At 42.3% G+C, this 22714-nt stretch overlaps 1 protein-coding gene across 2 annotated transcripts in view; it reads right to left on the reverse strand.

The window, feature by feature from the left end:
* Window positions 1-22714, reverse strand: part of LOC124622324 (WD repeat-containing protein 48) — a 161549-nt gene that overhangs the window by 41423 nt on the left and 97412 nt on the right. For both annotated transcript variants that reach the window (XM_047147999.1, XM_047148000.1), the window contains exons 6-8: window positions 16414-16599; window positions 9852-10037; window positions 9666-9773 (exon numbers count right to left, since the gene is read on the reverse strand). In XM_047147999.1, coding sequence (XP_047003955.1) covers window positions 9666-9773; window positions 9852-10037; window positions 16414-16599 — 480 coding nt within the window. The remainder of the gene's footprint in view (window positions 1-9665; window positions 9774-9851; window positions 10038-16413; window positions 16600-22714) is intronic.

A 22714-nucleotide genomic window follows, 5' to 3' on the forward strand; every position in this document is an offset into this window, starting at 1 on the left:
TGGTAAGACAGAGATTTAGGAACCAGGTTTTAAATTGTAAGACATTTCCAGGGGCAGATGTGGATTCTGACCACAATCTATTGGTTATGAGTTGCAGATTGAAACTGAAGAAACTGCAAAAAGGTGGGAATTTAAGGAGATGGGACCTAGATAAACTGAAAGAACCAGAGGTTGTACAGAGTTTCAGGGAGAGCAAAAGGGAACAATTGACAGGAATGGGGGAAAGAAATACAGTAGAAGAAGAATGGGTAGCTCTGAGGGATGAAGTAGTGAAGGCAGCAGAGGATCAAGTAGGTAAAAAGATGAGGGCTAATAGAAATCCTTGGGTAACAGAAGAAATATTGAATTTAATTGATGAAAGGAGAAAATATAAAAATGCAGTAAATGAAGCAGGCAAAAAGGAATACAAACGTCTCAAAAATGAGATCGACAGGAACTGCAAAATGGCTAAGCAGGGATGGCTAGAGGACAAATGTAAGGATGTAGAGGCTTCTCTCACTAGGGGTAAAATAGATACTGCCTACAGGAGAATTAAAGACACCTTTGGAGAGAAGAGAACCACTTGTATGAATATCAAGAGCTCAGACGGCAACCCAGTTCTAAGCAAAGAAGGGAAGGCAGAAAGGTGGAAGGAGTATATAGAGGGTTTATACAAGGGCGATGTACTTGAGGACAATATTATGGTAATGGAAGAGGATGTAGATGAAGATGAAATGGGAGATAAGATACTGCGTGAAGAGTTTGACAGAGCACTGAAAGACCTGAGTCGAAACAAGGCCCCGGGAGTAGACAACATTCCATTAGAACTACTGATGGCCTTGGGAGTGCCAGTCATGACAAAACTCTACCATCTGGTGAGCAAGATGTATGAGACACGCGAAGTACCCTCAGACTTCAAGAAGAATATAATAATTCCAATCCCAAAGAAAGCAGGTGTTGACAGATGTGAAAATTACCAAACTATCAGTTTAATAAGTCACAGCTGCAAAATACTAACGCGAATTCTTTACAGACGAATGGAAAAACTGGTAGAAGCGGACCTCGGGGAAGATCAGTTTGGATTCCGTAGAAATGTTGGAACATGTGAGGCCATACTAACCTTACGACTTATCTTAGAAGAAAGATTAAGAAAAGGCAAACCTACGTTTCTAGCATTTGTAGACTTAGAGAAAGCTTTTGACAACGTTAACTGGAATAGTCTCTTTCAAATTCTGAAGGTGGCAGGGGTAAAATACAGGGAGCGAAAGGCTATTTACAATTTGTACAGAAACCAGATGGCAGTTATAAGAGTCGAGGGGCATGAAAGGGAAGCAGTGGTTGGGAAAGGAGTGAGACAGGGTTGTAGCCTCTCCCCGATGTTATTCAATCTGTATATTGAGCAAGCAGTAAAGGAAACAAAAGAAAAATTCAGAGTAGGTATTAAAATTCATGGAGAAGAAGTAAAAACTTTGAGGTTCGCCGATGACATTGTAATTCTGTCAGAGACAGCAAAGGACTTGGAAGAGCAGTTGAATGGGATGGACAGTGTCTTGAAAGGAGGATATAAGATGAACATCAACAAAAGCAAAACGAGGATAATGGAATGTAGTCAAATTAAATCGGGTGATGCTGAGGGGATTAGATTAGGAAATGAGACACTTAAAGTAGTAAAGGAGTTTTGCTATTGCTGATGATGGTCGAAGTAGAGAGGATATAAAATGTAGACAGGCAATGGCCAGGAAATGGTTTCTGAAGAAGAGAAATTTGTTAACATCGAGTATAGATTTAAGTGTCAGGAAGTCGTTTCTGAAAGTATTTGTATGGAGTGTAGCCATGTATGGAAATGAAACATGGACGATAACCAGTTTGGACAAGAAGAGAATAGAAGCTTTCGAAATGTGGTGCTACAGAAGAATGCTGAAAATAAGGTGGGTAGATCACGTAACTAATGAGGAGGTATTGAATAGGATTGGGGAGAAGAGAAGTTTGTGGCACAACTTGACTAGAAGAAGGGATCGGTTGGTAGGACATGTTTTGAGGCATCAAGGGATCACAAATTTAGCATTGGAGGGCAGCGTGGAGGGTAAAAATCGTAGAGGGAGACCAAGAGATCAATACACTAAGCAGATTCAGAAGGATGTAGGTTGCAGTAGGTACTGGGAGATGAAGAAGCTTGCACAGGATAGAGTAGCATGGAGAGCTGCATCAAACCAGTCTCAGGACTGAAGACCACAACAACAACAAGCAACAGCTACAGAATATATTGTATTTTACAAGTATAAATATAACCATAGTTTTAAGTCTGACATTTGCAAAAGCCATCATTAGGATGGCTCCATGCAAAGAAAATGTAAATAAAAATAAAAATAAATAAATAAATGATGTGATTGGTATGCACCACATGTAACAGTCACTGCTAGAAACTATTCTTCATGTTTGCTATAATAAATACATTTCCTGTCACAATAATATGAGGTAGCTCTAGTGACTGAGCACACAAAATTGTTCTTTACATAAATTTTTATTGATAATAAGAACCAAACTGATAGTTTTTATTAGGACTGGGTACCGTACAAAAAAAACCTCTTCTTTATTTGAGCTGGGACTACCTGCATATTAACAAACAAAACCGGAAATATCTCCCAAAGCCCTAGAGAAATGCATGTGATAACTTAAGAGAAACTCTAAACCTGAAATCAACTAATAATGAATTCATGTTCCAAGACAGAAATATACTGTTTCCTAGAGATGTAGGTCCTGTAATACTTAATGTATTTGCTAAAACACAAGAAAAATTAAACTCTTCAAATTAGTAAAAACAAATTTTATTGCTACAAACACTATTTTCCCAACCATGGGATCAATATGAAAAGCTCAACAGGCTAATTACATGAAGATCATTAAGTTCCTATTTTAGTAGTGAGTTTGGGATGGTAATATATATCCTGCTGGTTGTGCTTGACAGCTTTTGGATAATTCAGGAAAATCTTACAACTACTATCAGCTGCTCTTAAAATAATATTTATTTATTAGCTGCAGTAGTGGTTACACCCACATAGTGGGTAGGGCTTCATCAGATAATTTGAAAGTACACAGAGAGGACAAAGTTGTAAATAGCTGGCATGGTCAAACTCCATACTACCAATACGATATAACAACATCAATTCAGAGAAGATAATGTATAAAATCTTGGGGACTCACATTAAAATTAATGCCAGGGCATATGCCATGATAAAACTAATGCCAACAGCATATGTCACATCTAAAGGAACACCAGAATGGAATGTACTGGTAATTAAGACCAAATAAAAGTCATGTGGGTGATGAAAAAACAGAATGAAACATATTCTTATGAAATATGAAAGAGATGGAATCAGCTTCAGTACAATGACAAAAGCAGTCATAGCAGTAGAGAATATGCCCATGCATACATAAATGCGTCCACTAGTTGTGGTATCGCGGTAGCGTTCTCACTTCCCGAGCACGGGGTCCTGTGTTCGATTCCCAGCGGGGTCAGGGATTTTCACCTGCCCCAAGATGACTGGGTGTTGTTGTGTCATCTTCATAATCATTCATCCCCATTATGGTCACAGGAAGGCAATGGCAAACTACCTCCATTAGGAACTTGTCTAGTACGGTGGTGCGGGTCTCCCGCATCATTCCCCTACCCTCTGTCAAGCAGCATGGGATTTCATTTCCATATATAAATATATGTGGACCCCATAACAGGCAGTGATGCTGCTCCTTCCATTCTGATATATGATATGTAAGTAATGAAGATGTAGCTGCATTGGCTAGTAAGTTAGTTAGCACAGAAAGAAGTAGAGGGCACTGCACAGTGTGGCACAGTAAGCACATTTAGCGATTAAGGTTGAACAGAGAAAACTACGTAGTCAAACTGGCAAATGTAATAAATCTAAATTAAACAAATGTTATCCAACAGATATATTAAAATAGAAAAGTGTAAATTCTGGGACAATAAGAGTAATATTGTGGGATGGAAAAACGAAACAGAAAGGCGATATAGTCACAAACTATATGCAAGAAAAAGTAAGAAAAGGCTAAAATAAAGGCGAACAGAAGTACAAGGAAGATAAGGGCACTGGAAAGAACAGGATCAATTGCTGGTACAAACTACACTCAGAAAGGTGGAGAACAGGTGTAAAGTTTTAAATAAATAAAAAATATTAAATGAAGTATAAAAGCACCTATGTGGGTGTGATCTTTACATCTTGAAGCATAGGCATTTAAAAGTGACCTTCATAACCATGAAGGTAGATACTTAAGGCTCACAAAGCATAAAGAGTGAAAGAGGAAGAACTTATTAAAAATAGACAACATCTGATCATAATATACTTGATTTCTGGCGACCAATTGACCACTAAGTAAACTTTTTTTTCGTTTTTTACCCCCCAGTATTTGTGTTTGCCAACTTCAGTCTCTTCTTCAAGATTAAGCCTCCTCCCCTTTGGAGTGTGGTATAGGACTTCAAGGTTAACTAGTGTGAATGGTGAATGACTGCTAGCTTTAAGATGTTCTGTGAAAGTGGATCCATTTTTGACCTGTCCAGTTTTTCTCAGCTAGTGCTTCTTTTTCAAAATAATTTCTTCATTTCAAACTGCAAAGAACTTATATAACTACTGCAACAAAAAGCCTTTCTGGATGATTCCATTTTGCTTTCACTTGATATTAAAAATTTATGAACAAATATCCTTTGGAAGAGACCATCTTAATTATTCCAAACAATTTCTTTAGACACAAATGATTGAGCACTGACAACATGGAAATAGAGCAGCTGAGAGGCATTTTGGCCCTACACCAACATCAAAAACCATTTGCAATTGGCAGGCTAGTAAAGAACTGAAAAAATGAGGAAGACTAAATGTGCAAATAGAGGACTGAATGCAAAATGTTCAGAACTAGAAGACATATTCAAAGGGATTCAAGGACACTGTCGAAATGGCACTGGAATTAATACAAAAATGATCCACAAGCTAGGGCTATAGTTGAACTTAACAGACTCTAAGAGTGGAGTTGGTTGGTGCTACAGCTTTATGAAGCATCTCGAACACAGCATGTGAATCAAAACCAAAATATCTCAGAGAATGTTACAAGAGTATGTTATCTTTCCATCACTTTATTATTAAACATTGGAAGAAAACCTGTGTGGAACTAGGCCAAACAGGGAATATGGATGAAACTCCTCTAGCTATAAAAAGAAGAGGACATGAAAAAAATGCACTAAACTATTGTCCTCTCATGTTGTGCTGACGGTACTAAAGTTAATCCTATGATCATTTTAAAAAGCAAAACAATGGCAAAACATTATGAAATACCACCAGGTGGTGGTGTTCATGTCTATGATGAGGGTTGGATGGATGAGACTGGTAAGAAATTACGTATTAACAGAGTGTGGGAGAGAAGGAAAGGTGCTTTATTGAGGAAGAGTTCTCTTCTTGTTTTAGATAAGTTTAGTAGTCATTTGAAAAATTATGTGAAAGAGAAACTGAGAAGGGAAATACAGAGTTTGCTGTTATTCCAGGAGGACTTACTTCATGATTGTAAGCCCCCTTGATTTCTTGATAAACAAACCATTTAAAGAGCATATGAGAAAGGACTGGAACAAATGGATGATGGATGAAACCTAACATGAATTTTTGCCGAAGGGAGCTTTAAAATGACCTACAATCAAACAATGGTGTAATTGGACAAAACAGTTATGGTCTAGAGTGAGAGAAGACATTATTGTTAAACCTTTCAAGAGGTGCGGCATAATTAACTCTCTCGATGGCAGTGAAAACCATCTTACACATGAAGAGGACAACGACGATGATGATTAGGATGCAGAAGAAGAAGAAAGTTCAGATGACGATTTTAAGGGATTTTAAAGGTCATTTCGGTTTTGTTGTAGTCTTCAGTCCTGAGACTGGTTTGATGCAGCTCTCCATGCTACCCAATCCTGTGCAAGTTTCTTCATCTCCCAGTACCTACTGCAACCTACATTCTTCTGAATCTGCTTGGTGTATTCATCTCTTGGTCTCCCTCTACGATTTTTACCCTCCACGCTACCCTCCAATACTAAATTTGTGATCCCTTGATGCCTCAGAACATGTTCTACTAACCGGTCCCTTCTTTTTGTCAAGTTGTGCCACAAACTTCTCTTCTCCCCAATCCTGTTCAATACTTCCTCATTAGTTATGTGATCTACCCATCTAATCTTCAGCATTCTTCTGTAGCACCACATTTCGAGAGCTTCTATTCTCTTCCTGTCCAAACTATTTATTGTCCATGTTTCACTTCCATACATGGCTACACTCCATAAAATACTTTCAGAAACGACTTCCTGACACTTACATCTACAGTCGATGTTAACAAATTTCTCTTCTTCAGAAACGCTTTCCTTGCCATTGCCAGTCTACATTTTATATCTTCTCTACTTCGACCATCATCAGTCATTTTGCTCCCCAAATAGCAAAACTCCTTTACTACTTTAAGTGTCTCATTTCCTAATCTAATTCCCTCAGCGTCACCAGATTTTATTTGACTACATTCCATTATCCTCGTTTTGCTTTTGTTTATTTTCATCTTACATCCTCCTTTCAAGACACTGTCCATTCCGTTCAACTGCTCTTCCAAGTCCTTTGCTGTCTCTGACAGAATTACAATGTCATCGGCGAACCTCAAAGTTTTTATTTCTTCTCCATGGATTTTAATACCTACTCCGAACTTTTCTTTTGTTTCCTTTACAGCTTGCTCAATATACAGATTGAATAACATTTGGGAAAGGCTACAACCCTGTCTCACTCCCTTCCCAACCACTGCTTCCCTTTCATGCCCCTCGACTCTTATAACTGCCATCTGGTTTCTGTAAAAACTGTAAATAGGCGTTCGCTCCCTGTATTTTACCCCTGCCACCTTTAGAATTTGAAAGAGAGTATTCCAGTCAACATTGTTAAAAGCTTCCTCTAAGTCTACAAATGCTAGAAATGTAGGTTTGCCTTTCCTTAATCTTTCTTCTAAGATAAGTCGTAAGGTCAGTATTGCCTCACGTGTTCCAATATTTCTACGGAATCCAAACTGATCTTCCCCAAGGTCGGCTTCTACCAGTTTTTCCATTCGTCTGTAAAGAATTCGCGTTAGTATTTTGCAGCTGTGACTTATTAAACTGATAGTTCGGTAATTTTCACATCTGTCAGCACCTGCTTTCTTTGGGATTGGAATTATTATATTCTTCTTGAAGTCTGAGGGTACTTCGCCTGTCTCATACATCTTGCTCACCAGATGGTAGAGTTTTGTCAAGACTGGCACTCCCAAGGCTGTCAGTAGTTCTAATGGAATGTTGTCTACTCCCGGGGCCTTGTTTCGGCTCAGGTCTTTCAGTGCTCTGTCAAACTCTTCACGCAGTATCGTATCTCCCATTTCATCTTCATCTACATTCTCTTCCATTTCTATAATATTGTCCTCAAGTACATCGCCCTTGTATAGACCCTCTATATACTACTTCCACCTTTCTGCTTTCCCTTCTTTGCTTAGAATTGGGTTTCCATCTGAGCTCTTGATATTCATACAAGTCGTTCTCTTTTCTCCAAAAGTATCTTTAATTTTCCTGTAGGCAGTATCTGTCTTACCCCTAGTGAGATAAGCCTCTACATCCTTACATTTGTCCTCTAGCCATCCCTGCTTAGCCATTTTGCACTTCCTGTCGATATCATTTTTGAGACGTTTGTATTCCTTTTTGCCTGCTTCATTTACTGCGTTTTTATGTTTCCTCCTTTCATCAATTAAATTCAATATTTCTTCCATTACCCAAGGATTTCTACTAGCCCTCGTCTTTCTACCTACTTGATCCTCTGCTGCCTTCACTACTTCATCCCTCAGAGCTACCCATTCTTCTTCTACTGCACTTCTTTTCCCCACTGCTGTCAATTGTTCCCTTATGCTCTCCCTGAAACTCTGCACAACCTCTGGTTTAGTCAGTTTATCCCGGTCCCATCTCCTTAAATTCCCATCTTTTTGCAGTTTCTTCAATTCTAATCTGCAGTTCATAACCAATAGATTGTGGTCAGAGTCCACATCTGCCCCTGGAAACGTCTTACTATTTAAAACCTGGTTCCTAAATCTCTGTCTTACCATTATATAATCTATCTGATACCTTTTAGTATCCCCGGGATTCTGCGATGTATACAACCCTCCTTTATGATTCTTGAACCAAGTGTTAGCTATGATTAAGTTATGCTCTGTGCAAAATTCTACCAGACGGCTTCCTCTTTCAATTCTTACCCCCAACCCATATTCACCTACTATGTTTCCTTCTCTCTCTTTTCCTACACTCGAATTCCAGTCACCCATGACTATTAAATTTTTGTCTCCCTTCACCATCTAAATAATTTCTTTTATCTCATCATACATTTCATCAATTTCTTCATCATCTGCAGAGCTAGTTGGCATATAAACTTGTACTACTGTAGTAGGCGTGGGCTTCGTGTCTATCTTGGCCACAATAATGCGTTCACTATGCTGTTTGTAGTAGCTTACCTGCACTCCTATTTTTTTAATTCAATATTAAACCTGCTCCTGCATTATCCCTATTTGATTTTGTATTTATAAACCTGTATTCATCTGATCAAAAGTCTTGTTCCTCCTGCCACCGAACTTCACTAATTCCCACTATATCTAACTTTAACCAATCCATTTCCCTTTCTAAATTTTCTAACCTACCTGCTCGATTAAGGGATCTGACATTCCACGCTCCGATCCGTAGAACGCCAGTTTTCTTTCTCCTGATAACAATGTCCTCTTGAGTAGTCCCCGCCCGGAGATCTGAATGGGGGACTATTTTACCTCCGGAATATTTTACCCAAGAGGACGCCATCATCATTTAACCATACAGTAAAGTTGCATGCCCTCGGGAAAAATTACGGCTATAGTTTGCCCTTGCTTTCAGCCGTTCGCAGTACCAGCACAGCAAGGCCGTTTTGGTTATTGTTACAAGGGCAGATCAGTCAATCATCCAGACTGTTGCCCCTGCAACTACTGAAAAGGCTGCTGCCCCTCTTCAGGAACCACACGTTTGTCTGGCCTCTCAACGGATACCCCTCCGTTGTGGTTGCACCTACGGTACAGCCATCTGTATCGCTGAGGCACGCAAGCCTCCCCACCAGCGGCAAGGTCCATGGTTCATGGGGGGGGATTTCGGTTTTATGAACTAGGAATTTGTGTGTGTCTGGCTTTGCAATCTAATAATAAAAAAATGGTGAAAAATAATATTATTTAAATAAAATTGCTTACAAATTAAGGTGCATCTTACAGTCCATAGTGTCTTATAGTCCATAAAATATGGTATCTTGCACATCTTCCATTCCAACCCAGTTATTGGCATTTTTTGTTTTATCAGAAATTGAGCCAACTATGAAAGTGGCCACATAATATAGCAACCTCACCATGCAAATCATTAATGACATTTTGAAATTTTACTTCATTCATAGTTTATGATAACACAAAATTTTCCTACTTACACTCCAATAAGAAACATGTGAGAAGTAAACCTCACATCTGACAAGGAAGTCACAGCATTCACCATTTCAATTTTCTGAAGCTTGTGACACACATCATAGTATGCAAAAACAAAGTACCATGTTTACACAAGTCACATTTAGCACAATCCAATGTAAAACAAAATGACTTACCCCAGTTTTCAAGTCAACATTAAACCAGTTAGGAACATAAACCATTTTAAACCTCTTTTTTATTTCCTCCTCAAAATCAACTTGTCCAAGATCTTCAATTTTACAAGCCTGTAAAAAAAGGTGCTGACATGTCTCAATGTGTTAGGCTAAGCACAAACATTTAGTGTTGAACAGATGATCACCTACCTTTAAAACATCGTAAACCATTACATTGTTCTCAGTGTCTTTTGTCAAAATGTGTCTCTTGTCATTTAATATGTGGTAATGTCTCACTGCAGGCCCACCTTTTATAACTGGATCAGGTTTTAGGTTCAAAGGCTTGAGACCATCATCATCTGCAGTATCTCCCACTGCATCTCTTTTTGGCAGCAGCTATGGAAAAGAAGACAATTATAACTAGTCATAATTTGTTGTTAGTATACTCTACAGAAGTAACCTGCAATCACTGCTTCTCTCAATGTATAACCCAACTATTTCTTCATACTTTAAGGCTTTCTTTCATGCTGGGAGTTATAGAACGCACTGTATGAATGAATGCCCCATCCTCCTGCAATTTGGGTACTTTCTCACATAATTTAGCCAATCAACTGGGAGAATCCCAATAAAAACAGGTCACAACCTTTTGTAATGATACATAGAAAAATTTCTGTGCCACTGTCTTAGTGTTCATAAAGGTTATAGATGTATACTTACATTTAGCATTGTTCTACTCCAACAGTGACCAAAACAGAAGGCATATCGGCTATCGAGAGATGCGTAATGTACAAATATTTTTTGCACGTTATAGTTTGAATGTTTCATGAATTGCTTAATGAGTAGTGCAATACATTTGTATGTAATTAAGAGTTATCAACACAAATACAAAAAAGCCACTGCTTTTAAAAGATTATGAAAATTTCTCCAAGTACACTTTTCTTCACTGCTGAACTACAGGATGTTGCTATTATTCAAGAAGCCTATGTCAAACTGTAACCTACAAGTAACTACATGCATCATAAAAAAAGGCTATTGCATTCATAACCCCTAAATAAAAGTGACAGTAAGACAGCTTCCTGAATTACTTGGGAACTTGAAACCAAATGCAGGGCAAACAGCTTCCATCCATTGCTTAGATCACTGTTTTAGGCATGTCGGCTCCTCTAGAGTAAACCATCAGAGTACATGATCAGTTGGGTTCTTTTTAAAATGTTCCAAAGATTTCTTAGAAATCTTTCATATTTTGTTAGAAGTATGATGGAAAGAGAAGGTAGCAGGGGACCTATGGGAGAAAGGAGGCTTGGAGAAGAAGCACTGGATAGGCATTTATGGAGAGAAGGATCCAGCAAAGCAACGCTGACCCCACATGACGTGGGAAAAGGCTGAGATAATGATGACGATTTTATTAGAATTCAACAAAAGCAACAAGCATCCTGTAAAACTCATCTCACTGGTAATTCTGTGTGTAATATGTACTGTATTTATTCTTCTACATCTGAAGTGTTGGTTATCTGATTTATAGAATGGAATACTAAATAGTTGCAGTACTTATTAAAACAAGGAAAATAAGCATGTCCAATAAACATGTGTTCTGAAACTCATCCTTTCTGAGATCTGAATACTTTTATATACCAGGAGCTAGAGCTGAAAGACATTTGGTTCGGTATAAAGTGCACAGTCACTGCACTGGTGACCTTTTAGAATTATCAGCAGAGTGCCTTGATGTCTTTCTGTACCACAACACTCAACTACAAAATAATCAGAGCATTAGGGAATCTGCAATAAGTTGTGTTATTCAGGCTGTGCTGTACTGTAGCTTCAGTTATGTTAATGTGTATTACAGTACACTAAATTACTAACGACTGAGTATGTGCCATGACGTTCTACATATATACACCGGCTTTTCAGAGCATCCTCCTACAGGCCAACCGCAAATTAGAACAGCATGCCACCCTCCACCTCAAAAAACTATCCAATCTCCTGGTTTCCCACCTCTGGAAAGGCAACCAACTCACCCTCCACAACCTTTCCAGCAAACCTCCCCACAACACCCCCATTAAGTTTTATTTACATTTCCTCCGCAAACATGACTTCGCCCTAGCCAGATTACACTCCCATATTTTATTTACTCAGGCTTGTCTGACATTTGGCATTACCCCCAAAAGCCTCACACTTAAAGTTCCCATCTCTGGCTGTAACCCTTCTTTCCATCAGTCCCTATATCAATTCCAAACTGAACAATCCATAGCCCTCTCCTGCCTAATCCTTCACCTACACATCAACTCAGCCAATGAACACACTTGTCAACTCCCATCCCTAACAAAAGTCCTCAATCTTTCCTCTCCCACATCCACACCGGCTGTTCAGAGCATCCTCCTACAGGCCAACCGCAAATTAGAACAGCATGCCACCCTCCACCTCAAAAAACCATCCAATCTCCTGGTTTCCCACCCCCGGAAAGGCAACTCACTCACCCTCCACAACCTTTCCAGCAAACCTCAACCTCCTCTCATTGCACACAGACCCAGTCTCTCCCATCTACTCAATCTCCCACTTTCAGCTCCACTCCCCCAAAAACCTCAAAATTCTAATTAACCCAATCTGGAACCACAACACCCTAATTCAGTAGTTAACCGTTCCTCCAAACCTCTCTCATATCTGGAACCTCTGTCCTATCCAAAGGCCTCACCCTCAGCCCTACTCCCAGATTCACCCAAACAGCCCTCATCAAAGATTTACTGTCCTACACTTGTACTGTCTGCTGGAAATATCACTTTGCCACGAAGAAAAATAATCCTAAACCTACTCCTAATGATCCAACTCCCCAAGACACTATCCAAATTGAACCCTGCCTGGAACAGTTCCGTCCTCCGTCACAGCGGGACCCACCTCCTCTTCCTCAAAATCACCCTCTCCAAACCTTCCAGGAATTTCTCACTTCCAGCCTTGCCTCTCAATCCTTCTTAAAAAACCTTAATCCTACTCCCAACATCACCCCTGCTGAAGCCCAGGCTATACGTGATCTGAAGGCTGACCGATCAATCATCATTCCTCCTGCGGACAAGGGTTCCATGACCGTGGTACTTGATTGTCGGGAGTATGTGGCTGAGGGACTGCGTCAGCTTTCAGACAACACTACATACAAAGTTTGCCAAGGTAATCCCATTCCTTATATCCAGGCAGAGCTTCAAGGAATCCTCAGAATCTTAAGCCCCCTACAAAACCTTTCACCTGACTCCATCCACCTCCTGACCCCACCGACACCCTGCACCCCTACCTTCTACCTACTTCCTAAAATCCACAAACCCAATCATCCCGGCCGCCCCATTGTAGTTGGTTACCAAGCCCCCACAGAACGTATCTCTGCCTACATAGATCAACATCTTCAACCCATTACATGCAGTCTCCCATCCTTCATCAAAGACACCAACCACTTTCTCGAACGCCTGGAATGCTTACCCAATCTGTTACCTCCGGAAACCATCCTTGTAACCATTGATGCCACTTCCATATACACAAATATTCCGTACATCCAGGGCCTCACTGCGATGGAGCACTTCCTTTCACGCTGATCACCTGCCACCCTATCTAAAACCTATTTCCTCATTACCTTAGCCAGCTTCATCCTGACCCACAACTTCTTCACTTTTGAAGGCCAGACATACCAACAATTAAAGGGAACAGCCATGGGTACCAGGATGGCCCCCTCGTACGCCAACCTATTTATGGGCCGCTTAGAGGAAGCCTTCTTGGTTACCCAGGCCTGCCAACCCAAAGTTTGGTACAGATTTATTGATGACATCTTCATGATCTGGACTCACAGTGAAGAAATACTCCAGAATTTCCTCTCCAACCTCAACTCCTTTGGTTCCATCAGATTCACCTGGTCCTACTCCAAATCCCATGCCACTTTCCTTGACATTGACCTCCATCTATCCAATGGCCAGCTTCACACATCCGTCCACATCAAACCCACCAATAAGCAACAGTACCTCCATTATGACAGCTGCCACCCATTCCACATCAAACAGTCCCTTCTCTACAGCCTAGGTCTTCGTGGCAAACGAATCTGCTCCAGTCCTGATTCCCTGAACCATTACACCAACAACCTGAAAACAGCTTTCGCATCCCGCAACTACCCTCCCGACCTGGTACAGAAGCAAATAACCAGAGCCACTTCATCATCCCCTCAAACCCAGAACCTCCCACAGAAGAACCCCAAAAAGTGCCCCACTTGTGACAGGATACTTTCCGGGACTGGATCAGACTGAATGTGGCTCTCCAGTAGGGATACGACTTCCTCAAATCCTGCCCTGAAATGAGATCCATCCTTCATGAAATCCTCCCCACTCCACCAAGAGTGTCTTTCCGCCGTCCACCTAACCTTCGTAACCTCTTAGTTCATCCCTATGAAATCCCCAAACCACCTTGCCTACCCTCTGGCTCCTACCCTTGTAACTGCCCCCGGTGTAAAACCTGTCCCATGCACCCTCCCACCACCACCTACTCCAGTCCTGTAACCCGGAAGGTGTACACGATCAAAGGCAGAGCCATGTGTGAAAGCACCCACGTGATTTACCAACTGACCTGCCTACACTGTGAAGCTTTCTATGTGGGAATGACCAGCAACAAACTGTCCAGTCGCATGAACGGACACAGGCAGACAATGTTTGTTGGTAATGAGGATCACCCTGTGGCTAAATATGCCTTGGTGCACGGCCAGCACATCTTGGCACAGTGTTACACTGTCTGGGTTATCTGGATACTTCCCACTAACACCAGCCTATCAGAACTCCAGAGATGGGAACTTGCCCTTCAATATATCCTCTCTTCCCGTTACCCACCTGGCCTAAACCTCCGCTAATTTCAAGTTGCCGCTCCTCGTACATCACTTGTCACTCAACAACATCTTTGTCTCTGTACTTCCGCCTCGACTGACATCTCTGCCTAAACTCTTTGCCTTTACAATATCTGCTTGTGTCTGTATATGTGCGGATGGATATGTGTGAGTGTGCGACTGTATACCTGTCACTTTTTCCCCCTAAGGTAAGTCTTTCCGCTCCCGGGATTGGAATGACTCCTTACCCTCTCCCTTAAAACCCACCTCCTTTTGTCTTTCCCTCTCCTTCCCTCTTTCCTGATGAAGCAACCGTGGGTTGCGAAAGCTTGAATTTTGTGTGTATGTTTGTGTTTGTGATTGTTAGTGTCTCTATCAACATACCAACACTTTCGTTTGGTAAGTTACATCATCTTTATTTTTAGATAAAAATTACTTCACTTTGATGTTTACGGTATTGTGCTATTTGTACATACAAACAGTTCAGTTAATTTTCTTTTTTCTTTCCCATCACTTGTTAGCAATGGAAAACTAATACTTCACAAGTGATGGGGTGGATATGATTTCCATCGATTATATAGCAAATGGAAGTAACCTGTAAACCTGTTAATTTAAACTGAATAATATCTGAGGCAGAGTGCAACCGGAGAAGCTGTTCAGATGGCTTTTCCAGTGTCTCCAAGTGACAGATTCCCTAGGACCCCAAAGGTAACAGCGGAAGGGCTCGTTATGTTTGCATACCAGATATGGAGGAGCTACAGCACTGCAGATGTGTGCCCTAACCACCTTGGGTTCACATGGTTGGGTGTGTAAGAGACAGCAGGTGAATAAATTTTGCGCAGTTTGCCAAAGATGGCTGGCACTACCTCACCTACAGACACAACTGCCTATGTGGCTTTTTCAGACACTTGGAACTTGAGCAGACAGGCATGGACTACGAAGTTGCAGTGTTTGCACGTTTGATGCTCTTGCTTCATGCCTCATGCTGCATTGTGACATTGCTAACAGCTATGTTACTTTAGCTGCATGGAAGTGGGCCACAAGCCCTTTGAGTCACAATTACTGAATGCTCAGCCGATTTGAAAGCGAGTGAGTCTGAGCTGTAGGTGGGTAACAACTGCTGCTCATTCAACTTCACCATGTGCATGCAGTGCTCTCATGTATGTTACATTTAATGGATGAAAATCCTAAAACCAGTGTGGGATGATTATCACCAGCAATACGCATGACTCATCATCTTGCCTGGACTGTACTTCATGAACAAATGCTGTATCCATACTTAGTGTGTCCAGGACCTAAGGCCACAAGACCATGACTGAAGTTCACTTGCAAAAGTATGCTGCAGACCAAATTTTTACATCTAGGATTTTATTTACCGTTGAAGGTAGAGTTCACAAAATACAGTGTTCTGAATTTTCACAAACATGATATATGGGCTGACAATCAACCAATATGCGGGCTGGTATTGTTAGCGATGTATTAATAAAGTCGTACATGTTACCGGAGACATTAAGCAGAGCTGAATATCAGGATTTTCTCAAAACATTGCAGGATATGCCATGTCCGCTGAGATTTTTAAAAAAGGATATTTTAAAACGGACATTTCTTTGCAGACTATAACAAAAAGCTGCAAAATATTCCACACCTTACCTTTAACCATTATTTGTATTGCCTGGTGACTAAATACCTGACTACAAATTCAATGGTTTGGCTTGCCACCCTACGTTGGTGCTAGTAATTTTCCTGACATCTGATGTGATTTTTCACTTTTGGCATTGTTTTTTATATGTGAAAGTTGTCAAGTTGTACTGTGGTTTGAATTCCTCATTCACTGAATGTCTCTCTGTGAAAACAGTCTTTGTATTGATAGCTTAAAAGTAAAACATACTGGCAGTACGTATGTACAGAACAAAGAATATGAAACAAACTACATACCCAGTTTTTTATGGACGATTCAGAAGTAGCGACCCATATTGAAGTCTGATCTGGTCCCATTACCATTTTCAGAACAGGTGCACTTTCTTCACAAATAAGAGTTCGTCGGTCAGGGTTTCGCAAGTCGGTCATGTAAATTTTCTGATCACGTCCTCCAGATATTACATGGCTGAAGTTATCTGTTGTCTGGACATAAACACAACCTTATTGTACAATCCACAACTGTAATGCAAAATTACTGAGAAGAAAACAAATGACTGAAGACATAATATTACACTACTAAACTGAATTATACAGAAAGGAGAAACATACTAAATTACATTTAACAAACAATTAATATTTTTCTCATATAGGCTTCAAAGGATGCTAGCAAAAATCAAAAGTGACTTCTCTCTCTCTCTCTCTCTCTCCCTCTCTCTCTCTCTCTCTCTCTCTCTCTCTCTCTCTCTCTCTGTGTGTGTGTGTGTGTGTGTGTGTGTGTGTGTGTGTGTGTGTGTGTGGGCGCGCGCACACGTTGGGGCTTACAGGCGCTCAACGCTGAGGTTATCAGCACCCTGACACACATTAAAAGAAAAGAATAAGAATAAAATTAGTAAAATGGTAGCATACACGCAAAGAAAGTGGGAAAAGATGAAAAATTCTGTATAAGAGAATAAAACGTAAGTAAAATGTGAAAGGAGTGTCAAGCATGCCACAGGAAATTGTCACTGGCTGGCCACTTACGTAAAATATGGGCGAGCTAGTCACCTTGTGAACAAATTGAGACCCTCTCCCTAAAATCTTGGTAAAAACATTGGACAAGTCACAGAACTTTAAAACTTTAATCACTTTCATTTGATTATTTCCTAAAAGAGATGGTAGATCTGCCATCAAGTCAGCTGCATCCCGCTGGTCAGAAAATAAAACGCAATCCAATAAAATGTGGCGAACAGTGATCTGGACACCACAAGCACCACACATTGGAGGGTCCTCTCACTGAAGCAAGAAGCCATGCATCATGGGACTGTGGCCGATGTGAAGACGAGTGAGGAGAACCTCGTCCCGTCTATGTGGCTGGAAGGAAGTACACCACACATGCGTTGTGGGCTTGACTAAACGGAGGTTATTGTCGGTCATGTCCAGCCACTCATCCTCCCAATGACACAAGACTGCTGGGCTCAACAGTGAGGTGAGTGTGTGCAGGGGGATGGCGCATGAAATACTTGTGAGTCAAGACATGTCTCCTTGGTTGCGAGATCTGGCCTTTGATTCCCAGCAATGCCAACGTGCCCTGGAACCCAGCAGAAAGCCACCTCCTTACCCAGTCATTGTAGTTGGAGGAGGGCATCCTGTATGGTCTGGACCATTTTAAGTGCAGGATACAAACATTGCAAAGAGTGAAGGGCACTCAGTGAATCGGAACAGACAAGAAATTTAGGACAGGAAGAGCATCTCATCTGCTCCAGTGCCTGCAAGGTTATAGACAATTTTACATCAACGACAGTAAATGCTTGAGGCAATCGGACCTTGAAGATACGATCCGGGAAAACAACAGAGCAACCAACAGAAACCCCGTTTCAACCCATCTGTAAAAACAGCTACATAGTCATGGTGCTGAGATAAAATGGCAGAAAATGTTGCATTAAAAACAGAAGCAGGAGTGCAGTCTCTCTTGTACCACATCAAATCTAAAATAACTCCTGGCCTCTCCAGTAACCAGAGTGGCAGGTGGTTAAAACCCTGGATTTGGGGCCGTACAGGCTCCACACCGAGGGACTCCAACACACATTGCATGGGGATCCCAAACAGCATCATGGCTCGGGGACAGTGGGAAAAAAAGACGGTCCACAGGCGAATGAGCAGCAATATGGTGAGCAGGTGAAGTTGGAGCTGCAAGAAACTTCTAGGCCTGGTCCACCAGGAGGAGCTGCTGCCAAGTGGTAAGCGTTGGTTCCCCGGCCTCAGCACAGAGGCTGGGTATGAGACTGGGCCGATAAACACCCGTGGCCAGTCGAATCCCTGCATGGTGGACACCATGAAGGATCCAGAAATACGAGGGCCTTGCTGACCCATACACCGTGCTCCCGTAGTCCAGCCGTGAATGCGCAAAAGCTCGATAAAACTGGAGGAGACGCACCCTGTCCACTCCTCAAGATCTGTGGCTGAGGTACTTGAGGATGTTCAGTGCCTTCAGGGTTCTGGCTTTTAAGTCTCACAGGTGTGGCAACCATGACAATCTGGAGTAAAAAAATGAAGCCCAGAAACCGCACTGTGTCTCTAAAATGGAGGATAGTGTCCCCCATACTCAAGGCAGGCAAATTAAAAAGACAAGGAGAATGATTAAAATGAACACACACACATTTATCGGCAGAAAACTGAAAACCCGCTTTTGCAGCCCACTCCTCTAACCACCTCACTGTAAGTTGCAACTGACTGCTCGCAGTTGCAACACTGGAGGAGGAACAGAAAACAGCAAAACCGTCTACAAATAAGGAGCAATGTACAGGACTCCTTACTGTAGATGTGATACTGTTGACGGCTATGGCAAAGAGGGTAAAGCTTAAAACACTTCCCTGAGGGACACCATTCTCCTTCTCAAATCAGCCAGTGTGCCACCAACTTGAGTCCTAAAAAACTGCTGAGACAGGAAAGACCATAGGAAAATGGGGAGGTGACCATGAAAGCCCCATTGATGCAGTTGTGTGAGAATACAGTGTCTCCAAGTATTATAGTATGCCTTACTGATATACAAGAATATGCCGACAGTGATGCTGATGGGGGAAAAGTCTGCTGAATAGCCGCCTCTAGGATTGTTAGGTTGGACTGAAATTTTCAGAACCCACACTGAGTGTGGCTAAGGAGTTGCCTGGTCTCCAACAGCCAGACCAGAGGATGGTTAACCTTCCATTCCAGGGTCTTTTCTACACAGCTCGTAAAGGCAATACTCCGATACTTACTGGGACTTGTGTGGTCCTTTCCTGGTTTAAGGAGTGGGATTAGAATTTCCTCTCTCCATGAGTTGGGGAAGACGCCTGTCTGCCATATTAGATTAAAACATTCGAGGAGGATCTCCTTTGACGCCGCTGGCAAATGTTGAAACATGCCGTACTGGATGTAGTCGAGACTGCGTGCAGTGTCAGAAGCCTCAGTCACTGCCGATTCGAGCTCCCAAATAGAGAAAGGGGAGCTGTAGGCCTCAGAACTGTTTGACCTAAATTCAACCTTTCCCTCTTCAAAGTTGCACGGTAGCGACAAAACACTAGATCCTGGCTTGTATTGCCAGCAGTTTGTGCAAAATGCTCAGCCAGTGTCTGAGCAATTTCTCTAGGTGCTGTTTGGAGGCACCCCTGTTTCAGCATTGCTGCTATCAGTAAACAGCTGTGTTTACCGGAAATCCTCCAGTCACCTCTGAAAAGGGCCAAAAGACTTTGGTATGGATAGTTCAGCAGTGTGATAGATCACATGCATGATGTGATCCACTCATTCCTGGACGCTGTCATGGTGTTCAAACACAGCCAACTGGCCGAACAGTGTCCAGTTAGCCCAGCCAATCATCCATGTTGGTGGCTTCTGTCCCAGCAACACACCATCGAGTAGCCAAAGGCGGATTGGGAAGTGGTCGCTGGAATGAAGGTTGTCAATGACCTCCCAGTGACCAGAGTCTGCAAGGGCTGGAGAGCGGAGAGATAGGTCGATGGCCGAGAATAACCCAGTAGCAGCACAGAAATGAGTCGGAGTACTAGCGTTTAGGATGCACAGCTCTCGAGATGTCAGGAGGCTCTCCAAAATGCAACCCTGACAGCAGGTAGACGCTGAGCCCCACAGGACATGATGAGCACTGAAGTCTCCCAGGAAAAGAAGTGGTCAGGGGAGTTGTGCAGTAAGATCCGTGAGAGCCTCGGAGTCTACTGCATCCAGAGCAGGTAAATAAAGAGAACGAACTGTAAGCCTCTGACATGCAGAAATTTCAACTGCAACTGCTTGCAGGCTGGTATTCAGGGGAAGAGCAGAGGAGTGGTGCCCATTATTGACAAAAACAGCAACGCCTCCTTTGGTGCTTTCCCCAGTCACATCATCCTTGCAATACAGCATATATCCCCGCAGTGCAGGGGCATCAGATGCTTTTAAATGCGTTTCCCGCAAACACAAGCACAGAGGGAGTTGTTGCGCTAGGAGTTTCAGTTCCTCCATGTGTGTATTGAACCCATTCATGATCCACTGTATAATGGGAGCCATCTATTGGGGGGGGGGGGGGGGGGGGGTGTCAGTACTTTTATCCTGACCTTCTGACAGGGAGGGGAGCCCATAATGGGTGGAGGCTCAGTTTTGGAGCAAGAGGTCGGTGTCGTCATCGTCAGGCTGCTTTCTGCCCGATTCCACCGGTGTTGGAAATTTTGCCTTGGATTTTTTTCCCTGGGTAGACTTTGCAGCCACAACTGCAGTTGTGGGTGTGGCAGTATTGGACAGCGTACCAGACAGAAGCTTTGGAGAGGCAGGGAGCTCCACAATGTCAGCAACCATAGCTTTCTCTGAAGTTCTTGGGGGAGGGACAGGCTTAGAAATGACTGCAGCAGCACAGGTGCATGGACACACGCAGTTACTTGTGCTGACACTAGTCACCTCTGTTTGTGTAGCAATGCCAGCTTTCTGTATGGGCCATCTAACAACTGAAGTGAAGGAGGTAGCAAAACACAGGGGCAGCATGGCTTTATAGTTTTTTGCCTCAGTATAGTGGATACGCTTCCTTAGTTTTAAGCTCCCGTATCTTCCATTCTTCCAGATACACACTCCAGTCTCGACTCCTGACAGGGTGAGGTCCAGAGCAGTTCACACATTTGCCACAAGTAGCTTCTCCACAACACCCAAGAGTATGCCCAAAGTGCTGGCATTTGAAACACCACATTGGGTTAGGTACATAAGGCTGCACACATACGGGAAGGAAACCTGCCTTAACATGCTCAGGGAGTTTTGTATTATTAAACATCAGGATAAAGGAGTCGGACTTAACAAGAACCCCATCCACCCTCTTCATGATATTTTGCATATCAACTATTCCTTCTGGAGGCCGCTTATCTTTCAGTTCCTCTTTGGGAAGGTCCACCAGATCCCTGCATTTCACAACACCTTTGCTGTAATTCTAGGTGGTGTGCAACTCAGCTGCGATGGCATGTTTCCCAAGGGAATGCGAGTTCAGCAGATTCTTAGCTTGTTGGGAACTAGTGGTTTACCAACAGTGTTCCATTACGCAATTGCTTAACAGATTTTAAACTTCCAGTAATGCCCTCTAGCCCCCTTTGAATATAGAAAGGTGAAACCTTCTGGAAGATGCCCTCTTTCCTTTTAACGATTAAAAACACATTCTGATTGCCAGCATGTGTTCTGTTACTAGACATGATACCCTTAGATTTTGCTCCTGAGTCAGGAGGATTGGCTACATGAGCCCTCTTGTTGGACTGGGTGTTGGTACCTACCTTTCCGCTGGGAAGAGGCGAAGAAAATTTCAGAGGATCCATTTCAGTCCCACGAGTAGCTAGGGAAATAGATGTCCACTCAGACAGATCCCTGCGTGCCTTAGTAAGCCTAATACAACTGAGTTTTGGCAGGTTCCCCAGAGGTTGCCCGCTAACGACTGTTCCACCTCAACAGCCATGCATCCCATCAGTGCATAACACACCTAGAGACTGAGGTTTTTTTAGAGGTTTATTCCATCCTCGCGATCCGGGTGGTCAAACCAAGATCCCCACTCCACGAGACACACCATGTTCCACCGCCGCAATGCACGACGGTCGCTCAAGCATGTCCAGAGCTTATGGTGACAGGGGACTGGTGGTGCTTACCAGTCCCCAGCTCAGGAACCGCGGAGTCGCCAAGCCCGTACCCGGCAAATGAATGCCGAGCCCCTGGCGGCTGGCTTTTCCTTAACCCGTGATGATTTTTCACTGTAACTTATACAACTCAGTGTGCACCAATACAACAAAATCAACATTTCAGCATTCAGGAACATAATTCCTCTTTCTCCACCTCCATTTCACTTTTTGGTATGGAACTGGCACATATCTTCCCCACTTCAACAGAAACCATTCCTTACAACTGTCTTATAAAAACTTTTTTGTTTGTACATCACATCTAGGAACTGTTTTGATTTTGAGTTTGACAACAGCTGCAGCTCTATATTAACACCGGCTGACAATTTTGTATTCAACCTCATTTCAAACATATTACGTTTTATCAAGTGAATTTTGTTGTCTTACATGTGCCACACTATTGTAAACTGCTTTCTTTTTTAAACATTTTGGAAATCAAAGAAGAATACTGTAAATGT

This window comes from Schistocerca americana, chromosome 7 (assembly GCF_021461395.2).
Source record: "Schistocerca americana isolate TAMUIC-IGC-003095 chromosome 7, iqSchAmer2.1, whole genome shotgun sequence".
NCBI lineage: Eukaryota > Metazoa > Arthropoda > Insecta > Orthoptera > Acrididae > Schistocerca > Schistocerca americana.